The sequence below is a fragment of the Notamacropus eugenii genome, chromosome 4 (assembly GCF_028372415.1).
Source record: "Notamacropus eugenii isolate mMacEug1 chromosome 4, mMacEug1.pri_v2, whole genome shotgun sequence".
NCBI classification, from domain to species: domain Eukaryota; kingdom Metazoa; phylum Chordata; class Mammalia; order Diprotodontia; family Macropodidae; genus Notamacropus; species Notamacropus eugenii.
In genome coordinates this window covers 346,147,233-346,172,794 of record NC_092875.1, presented here as the reverse complement: position 1 = coordinate 346,172,794, position 25,562 = coordinate 346,147,233, and the positions used below count along the sequence as shown (strand labels likewise).

At 37.6% G+C, this 25,562-nt stretch overlaps 1 protein-coding gene across 2 annotated transcripts in view; it reads left to right on the top strand.

Annotated features, from left to right (window-relative positions):
• Positions 1 to 1,317: 1,317 nt before the first annotated feature.
• The window catches only part of LPCAT1 (lysophosphatidylcholine acyltransferase 1), a 146,834-nt gene continuing 122,589 nt past the window's right edge, over positions 1,318 to 25,562 (top strand). The window contains exon 1 of one of the 2 annotated variants that reach the window (XM_072605366.1): positions 1,318 to 1,816. In XM_072605366.1, coding sequence (XP_072461467.1) covers positions 1,652 to 1,816 — 165 coding nt within the window. In that variant the 5' untranslated portion in view covers positions 1,318 to 1,651. Of the gene's footprint in view, positions 1,817 to 13,613; positions 13,876 to 25,562 lie in introns of those variants that run through there. The other variant, XM_072605368.1, reaches the window with a different exon arrangement.

Sequence of the window (25,562 nt, the reverse complement as noted above, 5' to 3'; positions counted from 1 at the left end):
ATTTGTATGCATATATGGACACATACATATATACATCACCAAAAAAGTCTGGAAAAAATGAGGCTTCGGTCTCACTCTCACAAAAGAAATGAGTCATTAGGATCATAGGATCAAAGATATATATTTAGAGCTGTAAGAAATCCAAGAGGCCATCCAGGCCAAACCCCTCATTTTACATATGAAGCAATTGAGAACAAAGGTAGTTAAATGACTTACCTAAGATAATACAGATTGTGTCAGAGGTAGAATTTGAACCCAGGTCCTTTGACTCCAGGAACAGAGTGCTCTTTGAGCACTGAAGTGCAGAAGGGAATGTAGGGTTATGTATACCTCTGTCTGATATATTATACAATTTAGGTGGCATGCAAGAATATGGATGTTATGTATTTGATGATGATAAGAACATAACTTAGTCCCTTCCAGGCCACTAAAAATACATAAAGAAAAAAATAAGCTTATTCCAGGGTAGGGTTTCATCTTATTTATTTGTATATCTCCCTCAGTATCTAGCACATAGGCATCCAATAGCTGTTCCGAGAACTATACTGAATTAGTCAACTGTGGTTTACACACGTGTGCTCCATTTAACTTTTCACCATCTATGGTTTAGGGATGGCCAAATAGTGACTGCTTGACTTTAAAAATAATGACAAATACTGGCCTCCTCCTGTTCCACATTCCATTTAAGATTAGCGACCTCATCTCCCTTGGCTAGAGAGCAGCTGGGAGACCGCTGTTTCTTTTGTCAGTCCCCCTCCATCTCCCTTCTCCTGTTCCAAGCCCAGCACCACACACAGCCAGGAAGCCACACAACATAACGTAACTCTGGAATGCCAGGGTCGCCCCCCAACCCCCCGGCTCCATCCCCCATCCAATAAAATGATAACCCAAAGACACTCACAACCCCCACCATGAGGATGGAGATCAATTTTCCCAATTCCACACTTCGCCCCCGCCCCCAGCCCTGTCCCACAGCAAGAACAACCGTGCTTAAGTTTTGCAGAAGTGCGTGACCCAGAGTTCCCCAGCCCCTGTCCTGCAAACCCAGGGGGGGAGCAAATGTCTAGAGAAGCGGGTGGCAGTGCCAGCTGGGACGTGTGGAGGTGTGGGACACAACCACGAGAGACCTCCTCCTCTCCTCATCACAACCCTCCCCCCAATACAGATAAAGACGCACACGTTGCTCGCGAGCGCGAGCAGACACACACACACACACACACACACACACACACACTCAGCATTCGCCCCCTTTCCTCCCATCTCCCTCCCTTACACGTCACGCAGCCACTTCCCCCTCACGGCGCGTGCGCGAGGCTCGGCTCCACTCGGGCTCGGGAGGAGGAGGCAGGAGCTGCTGCTGCTCAGCGCTCTGCGGGAGAAGCAGCCGCCGCCGCCACTGCCGCCACCGCCGCCACTGCCGCCTGGGGCATCCTCCTCCTCTTCCTCTTCCTCCTCTTCCGCCTCCCCAGTGTCTCCTCCCCGCTTCCCTGCCTTGCAGCCTCTCTTTTCCCTTCCCCTCCTCAACCCATCGGGAGCCGCCTTTGGGTCTTCTGCCCTCTGAGTCTTCCTCCCCCCTCCCACCGCCCGGCGGGAACCGGGGGACCCCCGGGGGCGGCGGCCGCTGCTGCTGCCGGAGGGGGGACGGGCTGCAATGAGGTTGGTCCAGAGATGCGGGTCCCCTTTTTCCACCCTCACCTCCTCCTCTTCCCCTGGGGCGGCGGCGGGGGCAGGGGGCGGCGAGAAGCAGGGGCTGGCCCCTCCTGGGAAGAACCCCTTCGTGCACGACCTGCGCTTCACCCCGTTGCAGAAAGTCCAGGTAGGTTCCCAGCCGTGGCCACCCTGCCCTCCTCTCCCCTTACATCTTCATCTGGTGAGGGTTACCCTCAGCCCCATCACTGCTCCCTTCGGCATCTCCCTCCCTCCCATGCCTTTTCTCCCGCCCTCTCTCGCTCCTTTCATCCCTGCTCCATTGAGGAGGTGCTGTTGGCTTCATTCCCTTCTCCATGGCAGCGGAAGCTCTTGCTCCCCACCCCCTTACACTTCTCATCTCTGAGGGGTAGTGGTTGGAAGGTGTTAACTCTGTGGCTTCTGGAAAGGATCCCTTCGTCGCCCCCTCCTCGTGTCCTCCTCCCTCTCGCCCCTCTCCCCCGTCATCTTTGCCTCCAGGCTATATATCCCCTCTTCTGGAGGTGGCGGGGAAATGTACTTAGAAGAAACCTGCATGCCTCCGGGGCCTCCTTTTCTTAAAGATGTCTCTGGGCATCACTTCAAAATATCCCCCCATGTGGCTGACTTTCTTGCTTTCTTCCTCCCACCCTAGGGTAAACGCCCTCTGTACTTAGTGACCAGTATCTTCTCTGGTTTCCAGACCCTGGTTTCCAAGTCTAGGTTGGATATATATCTGTTTTCAAATGTAATTGTCTATGATCATTGCATTAGTAGAAGGGGAAAAGAAATAACTTGCTATTAAGGTTTTTACTGCAAAAGTAATGAGGGTGCTGTGGAACAGGTTTCTTAGTGAGCTCTTTTCGTGTAAGGACAAATGCTTGGGGTGTTTTAGGTGTATTGGGCTAGGAAGACTGAGAATTTTTAGATAGTTTGGGTATTGATTGAGGACATTTTTTTTAAAAAGGCAGACCACAATCCTTTACTGTAGTGTGAAGTATATTTAGTATTTCCTGAAAATAAGCACATGTAATTTAAATTTTTCACCTTCTACTTAGAAAAATGATGTTTTAATGTATTCACTTTCTGATATAGGTAGCCTAATAGTTTTGACTGAAGTCAGAATCATTTTTACATCATTTAGATTTTCAATACATGAAGTATTGAAAATTTTCTAGTATATTTTTTGTATACAGTGATTCATTTTACTTTTTAATGAGGAAAATAATTGTGTACCTTTAAGAAGTAGCACAAAAAGTTACCTTTTAATTTTTATAATTTTAATTGATATCTTTTGCTTTTTACATCACTGAACTTTCTCCCAATATCCCCTTTCCCAAAATGTTAACTATTTAATATTTTATTTCAATTAGCAGATTCAGACCTTTGTGAGCAATCATTGTTAGTATTCAGATCATGGTTAGCATCCATGTTTGTTTCCTTTTTTTTAAATTTTTAAGTGATAGAATATGTTGAATCTTCAAATTTGGCATACTGGTAGTATCAGATTACAAGTTTTATATCTGTTTCTTTGAGGTGGCTCAGAAAAAGACCTTTCTTCTGATTGAACAAAGTATATAGTTTTAAAGATGAAAGAACTTTACAAGGCACCAACAGAACTCCACTTTGTGGGGAAGACATTTCCAACTCTAAGAACCTGATTTGGAGGATGAAGACAATTGCAAATGATTGACTTTTTCAAAGGCTGTTTTAAGCTGGAGATTTTTGTTAGATTGTTACAAAGGGCTTTTTAAAGTGGAATATAATATTTTAGATAACGAAGTTTGGAAAGTCAGTAAAGTTTTGTAATTGAAATTTTACAAGCATATGTGAAAATTTTGTTAAAGCTGATTAGGTTTGCATAAGAGTGGAAATAAATGCAGCACTTTTCTTCTGTGAAGATCTGACTGCTTCATGAATATTGTTCATTCTATGGGATATCAAGTACCACTGAGAGTGAGGTTTAAGAGAAGAGAACAGAAACCAGAATAGTATTTCTGCCCCTCCTTCCCTCCACCACACATACACATACTCTCTCCAGCGTGTGTATTGGTTGGGAAAAATGCAGGGAAATTAATACATTTTCACTATTCTAAAAGCCAGGGAGCAGAAGCAAAACCAGTAAAAGATTCGGATTACTGATTCCTCCTGCTGTAAACATTGGAAAAACCATTGTTATTCCTTTTTGACAGATTGTGTGACTGAAATCCAGAGAGGTTGGTTATTCATTTGGAAAGTTGGGAGATAGTCCAGGTTTTGTGTCAGTAGAAGCCTTTTCCTAACAGATACATTACTTGGTATCAGACAGTTCTGGATTTCCTTGCTCCTAATAATTCAATTAGACAAGTATTAAGGAGGGAAATGACAGTCCTTGCCTTCAAAGAGTTTAGAGTCTGATTGTGGGTAGGATAACTACACAAATAGCCACGATATACATTAGAATAAGATTAAGTATAGAGGAGAGGTCAGTGATGAGAGATTTCAGCTGGAGAGGGCTCACTTCTAGCTGTAGTCAATAGATAAAGTCAAACCAATGTATATCATTACAACAAAGTAATTACTTCTTAAATATTAGCTAAAGCTTCAGATAATTCATGTCACAATACACTGTTTCTATGCTTTATATCTTCTAGATTACAGGAGCAGAAAAATACTTTCCCTTTCCTAGAGCAGTTTACTGCACTAGGAGGAATACTGACCTCTAAGTCAGAAGAGTTGGGTTCCAATAGTAAGTCTGCTACACTGTAACATTTTAACCTTCTGCAAAGTTACTTCACCCTCAGGTTTTCTCATCAGCAAAATACCTTACGAGATTGTTGTGAGGAAATTACTTTGTAAATATGTAAAATCTTATGTAACTGGGAACTGCAGCCAAACAGTTGTGAAGCAGAATGGCAGTAAATAGTGAGGGAGTCTGGTTTTAAAGCTAGGAAGATCTGGGTTGAAGTCCTACCCTCCAACATATTTCGATGTGTGTCCTTGTATGAGTCACTTAACTTCTCAAGTGCTCTAGTAAACTCTCAAAAACTAAGTGTCTGAGAAGGTAGGTGCTGATCTGGAGTTTCCTTACCTGAGAATTATCAATGCCAATGAAATCACAGGTCCACTCCCTACTGACCTCGTCCTACAAAGTTCATACTTGTGTATAGAACAAGGGTTTCTTTTACTATTCTTTCAGAACTTATTCTCCTTTTACAAAATTATAATGACATTTTTTGGTTTTTCATCACCTTTATTATTTGAATATGTACCCCCAACCCTACTCAGTGAGATAAACCTTCTAATTACAAAAAAAGAAACGTGGGGGAGCAGTTCAGCAAAACTAACCAACATCACCTGGGTCCATCACTATATGCAATGAAGAATTTTTAAGCACCTAAATACTTGCTTTCTCTATCTGTGGGTACTCTAGTAAATAGGACCATTGATCTGACTGTGGGTGTTACTGTTCTGGGGCTATTTCCTTCCTCAGACTTGCCCATCTGTTCTTTAAATACAGATTTAGAAAGGAGCTGGGGCTTTTCGGTGCACCAGAAACAAAACGCCAAAGATAGTTCAAAAGAGCTAACCATTTGTAACATTTGAAATAAAATATTGAAAAGTCTTTTTGACTTAAAGCATAAAGTCTTTTTTCTTCTCAAAGAAAGGATATGAATGTAGGAATAAAATTGAATTCTGGTGATTTATAAAATACTAGTCTCTTAATTTTATATGGTTGGTCTATTTGTGTAATTTTGTAACATGCCAGTGTTTTCAGTAATTTTGTCATTAAAACAACCTTATTTAAATTGATTGTATCATATTTTACTCCAGATTTTCTTTTGAGGAATCTTTATGCTCTTGTTCTTTGCTCCTCAGAAGACATTTAACATAAATAGACTGAAGTGTATTTTCCCAGAAGTGAAAATATTCTGTCTATATTACTTTGAGAGCTGAATTCCTAAAGAGATAAGATTCATCTCTTGCTGGAGATAAAGTATTTTACCTCTGGGAGTGTTTGCTGACATCGCCAGTTTCTTGGCTTCCCTCTTCCCACAGCTGTAGTTTACTGTAATCCATAGAAGAGGATTATTGATGATGATATCGGATAAAGGCAACTGTTCTGCCCTACAAACTAAAGGAGATATTGTAGTTATTGTTATATCTCTTATAGTGCAATATTATAAATGCAGTGGGGTTGGAATAGATTGCATAACTAGTCTCTAGGGTTTAGAGTATAGTAATTGATTTTCTGTAGAGAACAATTAATTCAGCATCTTTGGTCTTTTAGTTACCTTTTTCAGGGTTTCTGTTTATTTAGGTATTATCATATAATTGTATATCACGTTAAGGTGGGACTTTTGTTTGTTTTTTTAAAGTATGCATAAGCCCTCAATTATACAACTTGGAATTTAAGCATGGCACATGATTTTAATAGAGGTGTATGGATTCTTATGTTTTAAATGAAATTTGAGGCAAAATTACCGTAGGCACATTTCACTTTATGTAATAAATGTATAACTGAAGGAGTATGTTTAAGTGAAATTGTTATAATGTGAATTATTCTGAAATCACAAAGGAGCTGCGGGTACTTAAAGCAAACCTGTTCTTACAAAAAGTATATCATTCCCTTATTTATTAGTTTTATAAATTCAGGTTCTTTATATGTTTTTAAAAAGTGAATCACTTGAATTAGATTTAATTTGAGATGACAGTATTTAAAACATATTCAAAATAACTTATATAAATAAAAATTAAATACACTTTTCAAATAGAAATTTTGATAGGGTCTCAAGTTCTTATTTGTGGAGGAATGAATAGGCACTAGTTATCTTTATTTTACTAGGATAATACACTTTCATTCCTTGGGAGAGGGTTTGTGTGCCCATATATGACTTCCTTATGAATATATGCTTATTTAATTTGATTCTGCCTGGACTAAAGGTGTTCTTGTTCAGTCATTTTTTAGTCAGGTCTAACTCTTTGTGACCCCATTTGGGGTTTTCTTGGCAAAGATACTGAAGTGGTTTGTCATTTCTTTCTCCAGCTCATTTTATAGATGAGGAAACTGAGTCAAACAGGGTTAAGTGACTTGCCTAGGATCACACACAGCTAGTAAGTATCTGAGGCTGGATTTGAAACTCAGGAAGAAGAATCTTCCTGACTTCAGGCCCTGCATTCTATCTACTGCACCACTCAGCTCCCTTAAAGGTAATTCTACCTTAGTCCCTTTGTGGTATGCACAGAATGAAATACCTCTTGCTCAGCATGTAAAAAAGAAAACTTTTTTTTGGAAAGGTAAAGATGATAGAGGAAATAAAATGAATTTCCTTCAGTTTATAGATCATTGCTCTCCAGCAAAAGGAATGCTCTCCCCTTTCACCGCCCCCCCCCCAAAAAAAAGAATCATGGCAAATTTTAAATCTTTTGTAATTAGAATTTTTTAAAAGATGGAAATTAGCAAAAAAAAAATTAAAGGAAGATAGATAAAAGGAGGAGGCAATCATAGAATAAAGCAGAGTGAATTGGGTAAGGGTTAGCTAGTTTACCCCCTTTCTTAGAGTGCTATCTTTTTTTTTTTTCAATTAAAGGAAGGAGATTCCGTAATCTTCTTTACTAACTAGTTCTAGTTTTTTTTCCTTAGCAACCTCATGAGAAGGAAGTTAATATTTCACATATTTCAGTGCTGTATGACTGAACCAAGATATTTAAGATCTAAAGAAATATATTTCTGTTTTGGCAGAGCTCTCAGAACTGTAAGTTTACATTTAATAACGTGTCTCAGGCTTTCAGGCTGGGACTATTTCATTTTAAAAATGGGGAAACTGGGACTCAAAGAGAGAAAGTCCCTTGGTAAAGATCAATTAACTGATATATGGTAGATCAGGGAGTTTAAATAATTTTGTTTTTACTTTACAAGTTTTACTTTAAAAAAAAACTTCTATATTCATCTTTCCACTATCCCTTTCTAACTTAAGTGTATTTAATGAATAGATATTTTAAAGCCCATATTCCCAAAGTGAGTAATTAATGTTTTTTCTTCTTCTAAGTTCTGATTAGTCAATCAGTAATTAGTACCCAATAATTTTGTGACTATTAACCAATTCTTCCTTTTCTCTCAATCCTATCCTAATTTCAGTCTCAAACCAAATCTAGAATTTGAAACTGAAAGGAAATTTGGAAGTCATCAAATCCCATCATTTCAGTGTAGTGATGAAAAAATTAAATTTCAGAAAAGTTGTCTTGCCTCAGTTCACACTGCAAATTAGACCTATAGTTAGTTACCAATTCCTAGGATTATACAGAAGCATTATTAGGAATGGAAGAGTAGAGATTTCCAGGTCAGTCTTCTTTTCATTGTGCTGTTTTCCTTGAAACAGTGGAATTTCCTGCCTTTCTTTTCAAATTCTCCAGCTTGTTCAACCTGACATAATAGTTGATGACACTATTTTACCTGCCTTTTAGACAACAAACCTTGAGAGGAGATAACAAGTGAAAAGAGTCTATTTCAGACCTTATTTTAATCCTCTATAACATGGGAAAATTGCCGATCATATTGTAAAGCTCTGCTATTTCTTTTTTTTTAACACTGCTTGCTACCGTCTCTTTTCTATTTTTGGAATTAAGGCCCTTGGAAAATGCTGAATTATTCCAATATAATCATTGACTTATGTAAGGTTATGGGGTGCAGTAGATGTTTTAGACTTGGAATAGAAAGACCTGAGTTCAAATCCAGTCTCAGATGCTTACTACCTGCTGTGAGACACTAGGCAAGTCAGTTTAATTCAATTCAATAAGCATTTATTAAGCACTTGTTATGGGTCAGGCCCTGTGTTAAATGCTGGGGATAAAATAAGAAAAAGAAAGATAGTCCTTGCCCACAAAACGAAGCTGGAAAGGGGTGTGGGATACAAGGGGGTACCTGGTGTCAACGCATCTTGTTCTGTGGAGTTGAGACCAAGGATTGCTGCAGATGCAAAGTAGAGTGGGTTGCAAAGTCCAGGTTCTGCACCCTGTAAAGAAAGATTACTTAGCCTCCTTTAGCTGCAGTTTCCTGGTCTGTAAAATTGGGGAAATAATAGTTCCAGCCTCCCAGGATTACTGGATAAAATGAAATGATAATTGCAGAACCATTTGTAAATCTTAAAGTAGCACACAAATACTAACTGTTATTATTAAGACAATTTTGTAATTAACCTCATAGATTCACAGACCTTGGAAAATTCAGGCTTCCTATCTATGATCCAGTCTCAGATATTAAGGGCCAGGAGAAATTTTGGTCTTCTAAGGGAAGAAAAAAAAAAAGGAGGCAGGGGAAAGCGGAATGTTGCAAAAATGTACATTGATTCCTTGTTTCAAGTAGAACTGTAAATTCAGATCACTGAGACTTTCTATAGACTTTTCTATATTCTTGGAGAATTCTCTAGAAAGACTCAGTGGGACCCGAAAATATCTGATATTTCCTGTGCCATGTAGTGGGCTAACTAAAGCCCTGGAAACCAGCAGCTTTTTCATATGCTTTAACTCTCCATGTGCCTATACATCTTACAATCTCCAGGTGATCCCCATTCTGGTTAACATTTGTCACTTTTCAAATTGTCCTAGTAGTAAAATTAAAATGTGTATTTATATAGTTCAAAATTAAAATCATGTGACTAAAGGTAGTCTCTGTGATGAAATTGGCTCACCAACAGAATGATTAAGAATCTTCAGATATTATAATTAAAATGCTTAATTAAGTCTTACTCTAGGTCATCACTTTGAGAGATAGCCAGAACTCTTAGAGGACCACTTTCTGGGGTCATCAGTTCCTAGAGAAGCTGTCTGGAAGGGGTAACTATGAGAGTTATCCACACCTCTCACTTTCATATTTGACAGTATCTTAGTACTCTATTTAATTACTTTGTTGATATTCCCTAACCTTGACAGGCCACTACTTTGCTTAATTACTTGTTTTGTTTGGATCTGACTCCATTTGCTTTCACTTTTCCTGCAGATTGTATTCCTGGAAGAATAATCTTTATAACAGAATTCAATTCAACACACATTTATTAGGTGGTGATGGTATGCTGAGCACTGACAATAGGTTTCATAGAAGACCCAAAGCTTACATAAGACAGGATCCTTTTGGTCATAAAACTCATCATAGATAAGTAAGATAACCATAATACACCATAATAAACCAATCCATTAAAGAGGTGCAAAACACAATTCAAGGAGAAGGTGGAAGGGAGGGAGAAAACTTGGAGGAGGAGAGATATTTAGATTAGCTTTGAAGAAGAAGCAAGAATTTAACCAATTAAAGAGGAAATCTTAGGCCTAGGAAACAGGATGATCAGTGGCACCAAGATCAATGTAGGGGATGGACAAAGGACAAAGAACAGTCCAGTTTTGCTAAAACTTGAGGTTCATGGAAGAAAATAGTATGTAGGAGATAATAGGGAAGGTAAGCTGATGTCAGATTATGGAAGTACCTGAACGACAAGAATAACAGGGTTTGAACTTTATTTTGTAGAAGGAGAAATAAGAAAGATTAGTCTGATTGTGAAATAAAAGGTAGATTGTAATGGGGAAAGAAAATAGGCAGTAAGATTAGTCAGGAGGCTGTTTCAGTAGTCTAGGTGAGTGGCAAAGAGAAGGGAACAAGTATTTATTAAGCACCATCTGTATGATCTCATTTGATCATTTTGGTTGAAAGGATATTCAGATTAGCAAGGTGGTGCTGAGTTGAACGAAGCTGTAGATGACTTGCTAATGACTGGATTGAAGAGAAGGAGAAGGAACATTAAAAGATGACACCAAGGTTTCACTGGTGAGACAGGACTTGCTGGAAGAAATAGTGAAGTCAGTAGAAGGAGCACTTTGGGGACTTGTGGGGAGAGGGGAGGTAGGCAAGATGGGAGAGGGAGAAGAGAGAAAAAATCTATTGTGGGCATGTTTAACCTGAGGTGCCAGGAGGAAGCAGTTATTGGTCTGCTCATCCATCTCAGACACATGCTAACTTCACTATCATGATGTCATTTTGGTCCTCCTGGAGAATGAAGGACAACAACCACCGCCAGGGGGAAGGAGGGGGTTTAGAAGTCTAAAGACAAGTCCAGTCTGGGGAAATAGATCTGGGTGTCATCTGCATTGATGTAGTCATTGAAGCCATGGTATTAAAAGGGTTTGATAAAGTGGGAGGATATAAAAGGGAAGAAAAGGGGTGCTAAAATTGTATCTCTAGGCAAAGATTGAAAGGTGACATTTCTGTTTAGCCCACCTTTATGAGATGAGTTCTTTATTTGCATTTTGAAGTGTTTTATGGGGTAGAATTGAACTGCAGCTGAGCAGCAGAACCTAGGCAAAGTGGCTCTCAAAATGATTAATCTGGTTTAATTATTCAAAGTGGATTAAAAGCAGAGGAGATAGAAGGCAGGTACTATATTAGGAGAATTTGTCATCATCTAGATGATCAGTTTGAGGACTATGTATTTGCCTGTCATTGCTTCTACTTAGGAATTTCTGCCTGAAGGCAATCTGGCCTGCCTATTTGCAAATAATCCAAGATGAATGGCCAGATTTCTAGAGAAAATCTAAATTTAAGTCTTAGGCCAGCCAGCCAAAGAATGGCCAAATTTCAAACAGTTCTTAGCATGTTCTTATACAAAAAGAGGAATCTATTGTCAATAGTACATGAGGTTGCATTATTCAAATTTTTTGAGGTTATGTGAAGAAAACATCTGTTCCTTTTCGCTCTTTTAGAGGAAGGAAGAGAAGGGATATCAGTTTGCTAACATGATGTCATAATATGTTTTATAAGAGGTTTCCTGATTGGCTAAGAGTGAGCTTCAAATGGGAGAACCGATGTGCTGGGGTGTCATGAGAGACAATACACCATGCTCTTCAGTGGCAAAGAAGAAGATGGACACTAGAGCATCTGGTTTTTAACCTATAAAGGATATTAGGAGGCCAAGGAAACAGGCCTTGTATTTGGCCTTGATTTGAGTTAGACGACTGGGTTTTATACGTTCACTGTAAAATACTTATTACAAATTTAGTTAGGCAAGTCATTTAACTTGGAGTCAGAGGATCTGGGGTCAAGTTCTGCCTCTGGTGATTTCCTGTGTCACCTTGAACAAATTACTTAAAACTTTCTGAATTTCAGTACCTCATGCTGTCAAGATTCTGTGACAAATTTTGGTGCTTGTCTTTTATAGACTGGGCTTCTAAGATAGGCACTTGTACCTGCCATACCCAGGCTTAGGGTATTTTTAGCTTGGATATTCTTTCCATTTATAAGCAAGCCCTAAGAAACTCCTTGTTGTAGGCATTGTCTGGAGATAGGGTGATACAAGAAAAAGAGAGAAATTTGTTCTGAAGTTGGGCATCCACAAACTAAGGCAGTAACTGGGGTAGGAGAACTTGTAATTAGATGCAGCAGATCTGTGAACCCAAGGAGCCAAATGAATCAGCTTAGCATTATTGGAAAATTGATTCATTTTTCACAGCCTTTCCTTAATTAATTGTTAGAAATTTTATACAAGTTTCATGAAGGTTCTATGATTTGGGATAGTTTAATATTGAAAAAGGTTTTTTAAAAAAATTAACTCATTCATGTGGTCACTCAACAAATTTTTGTGTGCATTGAAGGAACTCTAAAGGGACAACAGATCAATTTCAATTGAAATAAATTCAGCCAGCACTTGTTAAGTGTTTACTATGTGCAAGACACAGGGATATAAAAACAAAAATGAAACCGTGTAAGTAAGTAAATACAAAGAAAGATAAAATATCTTCAGGACAGAGAGAGTGTGCTAGTAATTAGAAGATGATCAGAAAAGGCCTGCTCTCCTAATTTGGTTATGGTATCACCCTTTATGTGTAAATCATGTACCCATTTTGACCTTATCTTGGCATATTGTGTGAGATGTTGGTTTATAACTAGTTTGTGCCATATTTTCTAGTTTTCCTAGGAGCTTTTGTCAAATAATGACTTTTTGTTTCAAATGCTTGGTGTACAAAATGATTAATATGGAAATGTTTCACATCAGTGCACATGTGTAGCCTATATTGGATCGCTTACCATCTCAGGCAGGTGGGAGGAGAGAGAGGGAGGGAGGAAGGGATATAATTTAGAACTCAAAACTTAAAAAAAAAATATCAAAAATTGTTTTAACATGCAATTGAGGAAAAATATAATATAATAATAGTAAGAAGAAAAGGTCTGCTGGAGGAGGAGGAGGAGGAGGTACCTCCTAATTTATACTTTGAAGGAAGCTAGGGATTTTACAAGGTAGAGGTGAAGATGGAGTGAATTGCAGGCATTCGTACAAAGGCAGAGGGAGGAGGAAGTATGTATGTGGGGAGGAGTAGTGAACAGGCAAATAATATAAAATGATTCTGCAAAAGAATATGAAAGCTAGACTGTGGAAGACATTAAATTCCAGTCCAAGGAGTTTTTATTTTAACCTAAAGGCAAAAAATTTTAGTAGGACAAATGACATCTGTGTTTTAGGAATATGGCAGCTATGTGGGAGATAGACTGGAGGGGAGAGTGACTAGAGATGGAGAATTCAATTAGGATGCTATAGCAATAGTTCAGGTCAGTAGTGTAGGATACCTTAACTGGGGTAGAAGCTGTGTGATGAGGTGGGGAGATAATGGGACCTCTGAGAGTAGTATTCTGGAGGTAGAATCAACAAGATTTGACAACTGAATGGAGGATAGAAGGAAGAGTCAAGAATGAATCAAAATTTGTGAACCTGAGTGATATCAAAGGAAATGGAGAACTTTGTAGGAGGAATAGGTTTAAGGAGAAGTATAATTTGAGCACTTTCGGACATGTTGAGTTTAAGTTGCCTACAAGACATCCAGGAGATGACTAGCAGGCTTCGAGAGTAATTAGAGTTCAAGTGAGATTAGAGCTGAATATAGAATTTAGAGTCAACTACATAGAGATGGTAATTGATATCATTGGAATTCATCAGATCACTAAGGTCCAGAGTGTAAAGAAGAGAAGAGAACGCAGGACAGATTATTTGGGAATGCTCACACTTACTGAGCCAGAAGAAAATGATGATCCAACAAAAGTAACTGAGGAATGGTCAAACAAGAGGAGAATCAAGGAGAGGTGTCATGAAAGGCAAAAAGAGAGACTACCCAAAAGGAAGGAGCATTCAACAGCGCCAGGCTATAGAGAGGTCAAACGGATGGCTGCAGAAAATGATAATTGCAAAAAGACCATTCTAGGTAACCTTCGAGGCAGCATTTTCTGTTGAATGGTTGGGTCATTAGCCAGTTTGCAAAGCAATTTAAGAAGTGGAAGGTGGGGAAATGATAGCAACAATTGTAGCAACCTCTCTGGAAGGTTGGCTGTTGAAGGAAAGGAGAAATGGATGATAGTTGAGGGAATGCCAAATCAGGTGAAAGGTTTTTTTGTTTGTTTTAGAAAAGGGCCAGGTCTGGACTGGTATATAAGATAGGAGTCTATGGATATGGAAATATTAAAGGTAAGATAAAGGGAGAACAACTGGGAGGAGTGGAGGCAAGTTCCTGGAGGATGTAAAAGTCTGAGAACTAGAACAAAAGTGGAAGAGACAGCCTTGGCAAGAAGGGCCACTTGTTCATTTGAAACTCTAGCAGAAGAGGGGCTGAGAATGGTGGAATGGTAAGGGGGTTTTGATTGGGAAAAAAAGAGGATCTTGAAACAAATGGCCCTTATTTTTTCAGAAAATCAGGTGGTGATGATACTTTCTGGTGAGGAGCAGAGAGAAGGTGGTGACATAGAAGTTGTAGAGAAAAGAAAGTTTGGAACAGGAGCTATGGGAGAGAAACTGGTAAAGTCCACCAGGGAGGAATGAATGGATTGCCATGTGAGAGGCTGGCTAAAATTAGATGACATTAATTTGTTGTGAACCTAATCAGCATGTTTACCTGACATTTTCAAGCAGTATTCAGTGAAAAGATCATGAGGGGAACCCAGGATAAGAGTAGCAGACTATAAATCAAAAAGAAAAAACATTCAGGGGTAAATGGTAGTATATGTTTGATCTGGTCATGAATAAGATCATAGCTGTGAAGGGAGCAAAATGAAGTCAGAGAGAAAAGAGGGAGAGAGTGATGGAATGGAAAGGCATTATTAAGCACTTCTTGTGTGCCAAGTGCCATGATGGCCTAGAAGTTTTGAGAGGAGAAGTGGTAGAGGGACATGGGTCATTGTAAAGGTAATTTAAATGGGAAAATCTTTCCCATTCATTAATAGGCCCATGTGACCTACTTAAATAACATGGAACCCTAAGTCACATGTGGTGGGAGGAACTTGCTAAACAGGTGGAACAGGAAGGGTGGAGCAGAGCTGGGAGGAAGTTAGTCAAGCTAGTCAGAGCTGGGAAGGACACAGGCAAGCAGATAGCTAGGCTCATGAGTGTTTGTTTGTGGGAAGGTCCCAGTGGAATGGGGGGAAGGTTTGGAAATGCTTCTGTCCCCTGCAGTGCTAATGCATATTGACTTCTTGGCTACTCTGACTAATTTGACTTTCTAGTGTCTGAATAAATGTTTTTTCTTTTGCCTTATATATGGAGAGTCTGTTACACTTTTCGATAGAGAACTACACTGGCATATTCATAGTCACCACCAGTGCTGTGAATATTGCCTTGGTGGTACAGTCAAGACAATGGAGGATAGAGTTAGGAGGGGTGAAGGGAAGGAAAAATCAAAGGATAGGAGATTTTATTCAGAGAGAGGTTTTATGATTCTGAATCATGAAGGCAAAACTGTGATGGGGAAAGGTAACCTTAAAGGTGTGACCATCCCTGTGTGTGGCTGAGGTAGAAGGAAAATGAAATTTTGGATGTTGACAAGCTGAGAGACTATAATGTTTGAGGGAGGCATCAACAAGGGCATTACAATTTAGGAATGAAATTGATAAACTGGAGAGTCCATAGAGAGGAGCAACTACCATAGTGAAAGGACTTTTGTCTGTGAAATTTAAAGATGAGATGAAGGGATTAGGCATGTTTATCTTGGAGAAGAGGAGAGTTGAAGGGACATGATAGCTATCTTCAAGTATTGCAGGGTCTCACCATCCCGAAACTCCCATTGGAAAGAAAAAAGAAAAATAAAACCTTATTTTAAAAAAGGATAGGTAGATAAAACAAATTCTCACATTGTTCATTGCAAACATCTTATTCTTCATCTTGGATCTATCATATCATTCAGGTGAGTAGTATACTTCATTATCCTCCCTCTGCAGTCATTGTTGGTCGTGTTTTTATCAGTTTTTTAGTCTTTCTTAATTGTTTGGCTTTAAAGTATTATTTTTATTGTATAAATTATTCTCCTGGTCTTTCTAACTTCACTCTGTATCAATTTATACTTCCTACGTTTCTCTGAACACTAATTTTTCACCATTTTTTAACAGCAAATGATATACCATAATTTTTTTTCAGCAGTTCTCAAACTGATAGGCAGCACTATCACCCTACCTTGTTTCTAGTTCTTAACCACTACAAAAAGCAATACTGTATACATTTTTGTACTTATGAGTCCTTTTGTAGTTTCTATGAACTCTTTCAGTTATAAGCCCAATAATGATGTAGTGCAGTAAAAGGACATGCACAGTTTAATGACTGTGAAGTACAATTCCAACTTGTTTCTTGGTCCATTTCACAACTCTAGGAGGCTTTGATGTATATGTTATCCTGTAGCCCTTTCAACATCCATTGTTTTTTTGTTTTGTTGTGTTTTGTCATCTTTGCCAGTTTAGATTCTGAGATAGAACCTGAGTTGTTTTAATGTGCATTTTTCTAATTTTTAGTGATTCAGAACATTTTTTCATATGTCTATTGATAGCCTGGATCTCTTCCTTAGAAAATGACCTGATCACATTCTTTAACCATTTATCAATTGGGGGGTCGACTCTTACTTTTACAAATTTGAATCAATTGGAAATGAGACCTTTATTAGAATTTAATATAAAGTGTCCTGAGATTTAAAAAGTTTGAGAATTGCTGCTGTACTTTTTATTGTATTTTATTTTTACTTTTCTTGAGGGTGGTCTTAAACCCATGTGAGAATATGACTTGGGGCCTGTAAATAATAGAATGACCTTTTATTTCAAATAAATACCTTAAGAAAACAACTGATCAAAGACCATATGATCAATGAACATTGCTTTTCTGACAACTAATTATATTTCTTGATATTAAGTGCTATCTATAAAGATAGTGGCTGCTTATCCTTATTATTATGATTATTAAAGATGACCGACTACTGCTTCTAATTAAAACTTAAATTTCTCAAACATTGTGACAATTGTTACAACTAGAATTTTGCTGCGTTCAATATCCAAGTACATAATGGATTATAACGAATGTAAGTGACCATGATAACTGATAAGTATCCATTTTCAGAAAACTTGCATGTACCTGTAGGGACTTGTAATTTTCGGAAACTTTTAAAGTTACACATTATACCTATCACTTCTTGTTGCCATTTATTCCTCTAGTTTTTTACTTCCACTACTAACACTTTAAATTAACTTGCTGTACTTATATAATTTTTCTCCATTAAAAAAAAAATAGATATTTTACCACCAGTACAAGGATAAACACTAAAACCACAATTGTCACAGCTAGGAACAGAATTTTCTTTCCTGACAATTTCTGAAGGTCAGAACATTTACCATTTAATGTTTCTTTAAGTATCTCTGCTTTTTAAAAGTAGGTCCTGGGTTTCTGTGAACAAGCATTGAGAACTACTTCAGTTATGACTGTGAGCCAAAATATTCTGATGGTCAGGGGGAAATAACGGGAGCAGGAAGGAAATAAACGTTTTCTGCTGAAAAACTGGTGGTAATGGAAAATTTTCAAGAGATAAAAACACCCAAGTAGACATGGTAAATTTTGTACTACAGAAAAGTATTTTGGAAAGGGATTTAGACAAGGAGAGCTGAGAATGGCCAGTCTCATACCTATGTATTATAACTGATGATTTATTTACATAATTGTAAAACCACTTTCATAGGATCAATTATTTTATATTATATATCATTTTTATAAGATAAATTTTAATTGTTTTTAATATAGACTTTCCCCATGATCTATGATCTGTTGTGATCAAACAAGTCTTGGGTAATTCAGTGGATCAATAATTTCATCAATGTGGATACTCCTTCTGACAGTAGGGATTACAACCAACCCATACCTTCTTAACTTTTGTGACTATTTTTCATGTCTTCCCCTAACTCTTCCTTAAGGGGTCCACCCAGAATGATGGGGACCTTGCTATCTCTAGGTCTCTTAGAATCACACTGAGGCAACTTAGCTTTCCATCTGTTAGTCCTTGTTCTTAGTAATCTGTCTCTTTTCTGTGGCAATCTGTCTCTTTTCTGGTCATACATCTCTTTGATATCTTGTATAATACTAAGAGCATAGACTGTGTTGTTAATAATAATAATGTGCTAAGCCTGTTTATTCCCATTGCATCTAGCCTTTCATTGCCTTTTGGGCAACCAGCAATTATTCCTTAGAAATTAATATTTAATGAATTGTAGTTACGTAGTATAATCACTAGAATAGTGATGCTGTATTACCTTTTGTTAAAATATAGGTTGATTTAATTTGGAGAGCCAGTAATAAATTTTAGTAAGCATTTGTTATCTTCTCATCTTCAGAAATACATATTGGCACATATGATGCAGTTAACCTTATAGAGTTCATTTTTCCTATGCTTATGACAAACATTGTGGTGGGAAATAATCAAATGTTCCATGAAATGATACTTTTTTTTCACTTCTGAGAGCACAATAAAACCAACTCTGCCACTCCTTTATTTGCTTTGTCAAGGAGGCCTGTGAACCATCCTTCCATTTAGCTTCAACTTCCTTATAGCATATCATTTTATTTATGGTTAGAATGTCAAATTGATATGATTCAGTTTGTTTAGTTATAATGTGGTCATTAGAGATGGATTTCACATTTATAATATCAGCAATTGTTACAGTTTTAAGATTCTTAGCTAATTTTTTCAGTTTCAGGGATAATAGACATGAAGAAATCTAATTTAGTTTTTAAAATATATGATGAACCAGTCTAATTTATAAAGGCTAACTGTTCTTTGTTAATCATTTATCTTTCTGTTGCTCTCTACATTGATCTACCTACAACTGATATGCTGAGTGATTATCAAGAAACATAGATTCTTACAAAAATACAGTCTTTAACAAGGAGAAAACAAAGGCAGGTTATAACAGATGTGTCATTAAATTCACTCTTTTGGTTCTTATTTGGTCCTCACAAAAACACAGAGTTTGAGAAATGTAAGTCACATCAGCAGCTGTCTAATCCAACCCAAACATGAAGAATTGCCCACTAAAACATACCTCACAAGAGATCATCTACTTCTGTTAAAGATCTCCAAGGAAATCTACAGTCACTTCTCATTCCAGTTTCGCATATTTCTAATTGTTAGGAGTTTTTCCTGACATTTGTCTTTGCAACTTTCTATCATTGCCTTTCCTTCTGCCCTATATAGCTAAACAGAATAGCTCTTAATTCCTTTCCTCAACATGACAGCCAGAAAGAAATAACTAAAGTACTGAGGGGCCACAGACAGGATCACACAAGATTTAGCATCCGCCACTATCAATGAAAGAATGACTTGGAATGGGATGTAGTAGAAGCCAAAGGAGCTAGTATTACAATCAAGAATAATGGACCTAGCAAAACTGAGAATAATCCTACAAGAGAAAAAAATATATATTTGAAAAAATGGAGGATTTTTAAGCATTACTGATGAGAAGATCATAGCTGAACAGAAAATCTGACTTTCAAATAGAAGACTCAAGAGAAGAATAAATAAGTAAACATGAAAGAGAGATCGTAAGGGACTCTAAGGTTAAACTGTTTATATTCTTATATGCGAAGATTATACATATAACTCCAAATTTATTTTAATTATTTTCTTTTTTTCAAATAGGATTTTTTTTCTGGCTTCTTAAAGTATTTTATCCTTCACTTGGTTGCTCTGAATTTTAGCTATAATATACCTGGGAGTCTTTATTTTGGAGTTTCTTTCAGTACGTGACTGGTAACTTCTTTCAATTTCTACTTTGCCCTCTAGTTCTAAGATATCTGGACAATTTTCCTTTCTTAAGAGTTACAAATATCATCTTCTCATGTAGGATGTACTTTCTGGAATATCGTAGTCTACGCCCTCTGATCTTTTAATGTAGAAACTGCAAAGTTCTGTCTTATTCTGACGGTGACTCCATGGTAACTGAATTGTCTTTTTCTGGCTATTTGCAGTATTTTCTCTTTGATCTGGGAGCTCTGGAATTTAGCTATAATATTCCTGAGAGTTTTAATTTTGGGAACTCTTTCAGGAGGTGATTAGTAGATTATTTCCATTTCTATTTTACCGTTTGGGTCTAGGGTATCAAGACAGTTCTTCTCTATAATTTCTTGAAAGATGATGTCTAGGCTCTTATTTTGATTATGGCTTTCAAGTAGTTTAATGATTCTTAACTTATCTCTCCTGGTTCTATTTTCCAGCTCAGTTATTTTTCCAATGAGGTATTTCACATTGTCTGCTGTTTTTTTCATTCTTTTGATTTTACTTTATTGTTAATGTTTCATGGAATCGTTATCTTTCACTTACCCAATTCTGGTTTGTAAGTTGTTTTCTTTATGGAATTTTTGCATCCCTTTTTGCCATTTGGCCAATTTTACTTTTTAAGGAGTTATTTTCTTCAGTGAATTTTTGTGCATCTTTTCCCCATTTTTTTGTGCTTCCTTTACCAAGCTTTTGATTCTTTTTTCATAATTCTCTCACATCACTCTTATTTATTTTCCCAATTTTTCTTGTCACTTCCCTGTCACTATAGAAACTTTCTGTGGTCAGGTTCTTTTTTTGTTTTTTGTTTGTTTGAGGAGGGAAGGGTGCTTATTTTTACAGCCTATTTTATGAAATTTAGCTTTGTGTTAAAAAAATGCTCTGTTCCTGTACTGGATTGGGCACTGCCCCAAGCTTCTTGCATGGAGGCATAGGACTTTTCTACTGGCCTGTTCAGGGGACTATGGGACTGGGCTGCACCTGGGCCTTTGCAATCTCACTGCTAGGCTTTGCCAGGGGCCTGTCCTAGGGCTAAGGGCTTGACAGATGCTGCCTCTGTTAGACTGCTCCTTTCCTGCTGACTTTCTAAGTTGTCTTGGGCTCAAAAATTGGTTCACCCTGTCCTTTTGCTGGTTCTGCCACTCCAGAATTCATTTTGAGGCAATATTTTATAGTTGTGTGGAGATGAATTTGGGAAGGTTCCAATACGTTCCTTCCTTACTCTGCCATCTTGGCTCTCTGTCTTTCCTCCAATGATTCTTAAATTATCTCTCCTTGGTGTATTTTCCAGGTCAGTTTTTCCTATGAAACATTTCACGTTTTTCTACTACTTCAGTCTTTTGACTTTTTTGTTGTTTGTTGATGTCTCATGCAATTATCAGCTTCCACTTGAACAGTTCTGATTTTTTGAGGATTTTTTCAGTATGTTTTTTCCTCTTTTACTAAACTATTTATTTTCTTTTCTTATCTTTCTTTCTTCCTCTCATTTGACTTTTAAAATCATTTTTAGCTCTTTTAGTTCTCTTAACTCTGCTAGGAATTCTATTTGAACTTGCATCCAATTAGCATTTTTTTCTTGAAGCTTTGTGAAGATGCTTTCAAGTTATTGTCTTCTTTTCTGTTTGTGTCTTGAGCTTCTCTGTCACCACAGTGGCTCTTTATGGTTGGGTTCTTTTTTCTATTGGCTCCTTCTTCCTACCTACTTGACTTTGGATTCTGTTTTGGTGATGGGCTCCACTCATTTCTGGGGGTTGGGATAAAGGTCTTGTCTGAGCTTCTGTCTTTTTTTATGTCTTTAATACTGCGTTCACAGGTCAGTCTGGAGGCCTGAAAGTTTTCAGTGTTTCCAAAATGGTTTCATCTAAGGGGAGGTATGTTCATCGCCCCCCTCGTCTGAGTTCTTCAAGTTGGGTCTTTTGGCTTGTGTATTTTATTTTATTATTCTGCTGCTGGATTCAGTCAGTAGTTAGCCTGCTGGGAGGTTCTCTGGGTTCAGAGCAACTCAACTGTTGGCTCTATTTTCGTCTTGGTCTCTTGCCCTGGTTATTCCACTGAAGGCTTATGTACCAAGCTCAGGTTAGCAAAATTTACTTAGAAGCAAATTCTTACTAAAATGTGAACACAGGGGCCTTAAAAGCTCTGATAGGGCCATAATTTTTTTTTTAACAGTTAAGTCTTTTATTTGGGCATTAAAGCTCCTCTATACTCTAGCTCTCACCTATTTTTTCAAGTTTTATTTCTTTCAACATATTATTTGTTCGAAAAAAGCTTATCTACTCTCCCTTCAACATTTTTTTAATTTAAAATTTTTTTTTATTTTATTTGTTTTCAGTGTTCTACAATCACTTCCATATAACTTAGATTTTTTTTCCCCTCCCTCCCCTACCTTTCCCCCTTCCTTCCCTCTTCCTCTCTGAGACAACATACAATTTTATATAAGTTCTACACATACATTCCTATTAAATACCTTAGTCTTGTTGTATAGAAGAATTAAAATGAATGGGAGAAATCATAAAACAAACCAAAACATAATACAAAAGAAAATGATCTGCTACATTCTGCGATCAAATTCCATAGTTTTTTTCTCTGGATGTGGAAGACATTTTGCCTTAAGAGACCATTGGAAATTTTTTAAGTCCTTGCATTGCAATGAAGTTTTCAGTCTACCAGAAAAAATCCTCACACACTGTGGTTGTTGCTGTGTATAAAGTTCTCCTGATTCTGCTCCTTTTGCTCAGCATCAGTTCATATAAATCTTTCCAGGTTTCTCTGAAGTCTTCCTGTTCGTTATTTCTTATAACACAATTTATTCAACATTCCCCAATTGATGGGCATCCCCTTAATTTCCAGTTTTTGGCCACCACAAAGAGTGCTGCTATAAATATTTTTGTACATGTGCGACCCTTTCCCATTTTTATGATCTCTTAGGGATACAGTCCTAGAAGCGGTATTGCTGGGTCAAAGGCTATGCACATTTTTGTAGCCTTTTGGGCATAGTTAGGAACATAATTTTTAAAAATAAAAATAAATATATTTTCATTTCCTTTAAAAAATCAGTAAGTTGAGACTGGGCATGGGTGGTGGAATAACCAGCATATTAGCTGAAGTCAGGATAATAGAAAGACTAATAAGAAAACATAAAGGGTTGTGGGTAACATCTCCTCTCACTCTTTTCTTAACACCTTAAAATCCAACTTCCAACCTTAGCATTCCACCAAAACTGTTCTCTTCAAAGTTACTAGTTATCTCTTAATTGCCACATTCCCATGTCCTTTTCTCAGTCCTCATCTCTTTGACCTCTCTGCAGCCTTTTACACTGTCGATCATCCTTTGCTTCTTGATAACTCTCTTTTCTCTAGGTGTTGTGAATGCCACTCTCACCTAGGTCTCCTCATACCAATCTGACCACTCCCTTTAAGTCTCCTTTGTTAGATCCTTATCCAGCTCATGCCATCTAACAATAGGTGTCCTCCAGTGCCCTGTCGTGGGACTTCTTATTTTCTCCCTCTGTAGTACTTCATTTGAGGAATTCATGGACTTAATTATCATCTGTCTTGCACCAACATTCTTTTGACCTATAATCTCTGTAATCTCTCGTCTCCAAATGCTTTTCTGACATTTTGAACTAGATACATTATAAACTAGATATCTCAAAACTGAACTCATTATCTTTTTGTCTGAAACCAGGATTGGGGAATCTGATCTTGGGCCTCAAATGTGACCCTTTGACTGAGTCCAAGTTTTATAGAACAAATCCCCTTAATAAAAGGATATCTTCTATGAAGTTGGAATTCAGTCAAAGGGCCACACTTGAGGACCAGGAGGGCTACCTATAGCCTCAAGGCCACAGGTCCCCCACCCCTGCCTAAATCCTCCCTTCCTCCTGTGTTCCCTATTAGTGTAGAGGGTAACACTATCCTCCCAGTTCTTGCAACCTAGGAGTCATTTTCTGCTCCTCACTATCTCTAACCCCCATATCCAGAGACCTATAGGTTTCACCTTTGCAACATCTCCTGAATTTGCCCCTTCTCTCTTCTGATGCTGCCACCACTCTCGTGCAAGCCTCCATCACCTTATGCCTGGACTATAGTGATAGCCTGCCCTGCTGGTGGGTCTACCCCATTCAAGCCTCTTCCTACTCCAATCAGTCACTAAATCATTTCTCAAGTAATTGAAAATAAATATATTGTATATTTCTTGTTCTACCTTGCTTAGAATGTTCTCTGTTTTTGGAGGCATTGACATTTTGTAGCATGAGAATTATTCCTTTATAGATTAGGATTTTTTAATCCTGAAAGTTAGAAATGCTTCTTAAAAATTTCTTCGGAAGTTATTTCTTTTTTAAATATTAAATTGCAAATATTTTCTTCCAGGGAAACACTATAATGTAGTAGAAATAAAAAGGGTCTAGTAACTGAGTGTCTTGGGTTTTAGTTTTGACATGTTAAGACAAAATGGTACAATGATCAAAAGTAATAGATTTGGAGTCAGAAGACCTTAGTTCAGTTCCTGGCTTTACCACTTATCTGTTATCTGAATAAACCATTTAATCTCTCTCAGTCTCAGTTTTCCCACCTGTAAAACTAAGAGTTTACACTAGGTAATCTCTAAGTCTTTTTTCTAGTTTAAATCCTGTGGTCCTCCCACCTTGCTATTTGACTTTGGGTTAAGCTCTTAACTTCCCTTTGTCCTGGATTCCTTGGGTAAAATGAGGGATTTGAAATATAAAACATTTCTAAAGATTCCTTTCTGATCTAGGATTGTATACTTGTTTTGCTATTTCAGAAGATCTAAGATTTCTTCAATGTGGGTTTTCCTCTCACTTATACCAGCTGAAACCTATCAGCAGCCCTCACCGTGTGACATTAGAGTGTGTCCTCCTATTAATTCTCTGCAAGGAATCCACTTCATATGCTGAGGGCCTTCCTTTAGCAGATACCAATGGAGAGCACAGTCTGTCCACTGGTTATTTCTCGTTCTCTTCACTGTGTCACAGCTATTTTTGTCATGATTCTCTGAGCCATGACTTACAATGCTTCTGTGCAATTCTTTGCTACAGTCTCCTCACATATATTCTGTACCTCTGATCTTTGGGTTACCCTAGATTGTTGTATTCTGTGGTTTGATGCCAAATACCAGGAGACTCACATGTCCTATGTTACATAAAATAATGTTTTCTTCCTAAAGTAACATCTGTCAATTAATTTAATTCAGGACAATTCCATAAGTAAATTGAGCCAGAACTAAGACATATGAGCAAAGGAGTAAAGATGTCCTTCCCCGCCCCCATCAGAAATTCTGTTTCTTTCCTATGACTCCCTATATCTGATATTCCTTATACATTGTGTTTGATACTCAGATTATCATGTAGAACATTGTGTATCAGCTTATGTGTCACAACTACTCTGTTAGATTTCCCTAGAAGACTGGTGATGGTTGGAGTAAGGTATGATTTGAGGGAGTTAGAGGAAGCGGAGTTGATTTTCTGCAAGCCAGGGACACTTACAATAAGATTGGAGGTACAAAACAAAGTGTTCTTTGCTTTTTAGTCATAATTGCTTTATTCAAATATATATTTTTAAAATGTATGAATATTTTTTATTTCTAAAAATTGTTTATGTTTTTACCATTATAGGTGAATAATAGAATTTCTCCTGATCTGTTTTGGTCCAATTTACCTTCTCTATGGAATATATGCTTATTAATTCTCGATTTCCTGAGCACTAAACGACTTATGTCATTCCTTTTGACTACATTAGTTTGCCCTTTGGGGGATACTTTTCTTGCGCGTGTTTTAAATTCCCTGTCTTTTTTGTTGCCATTGA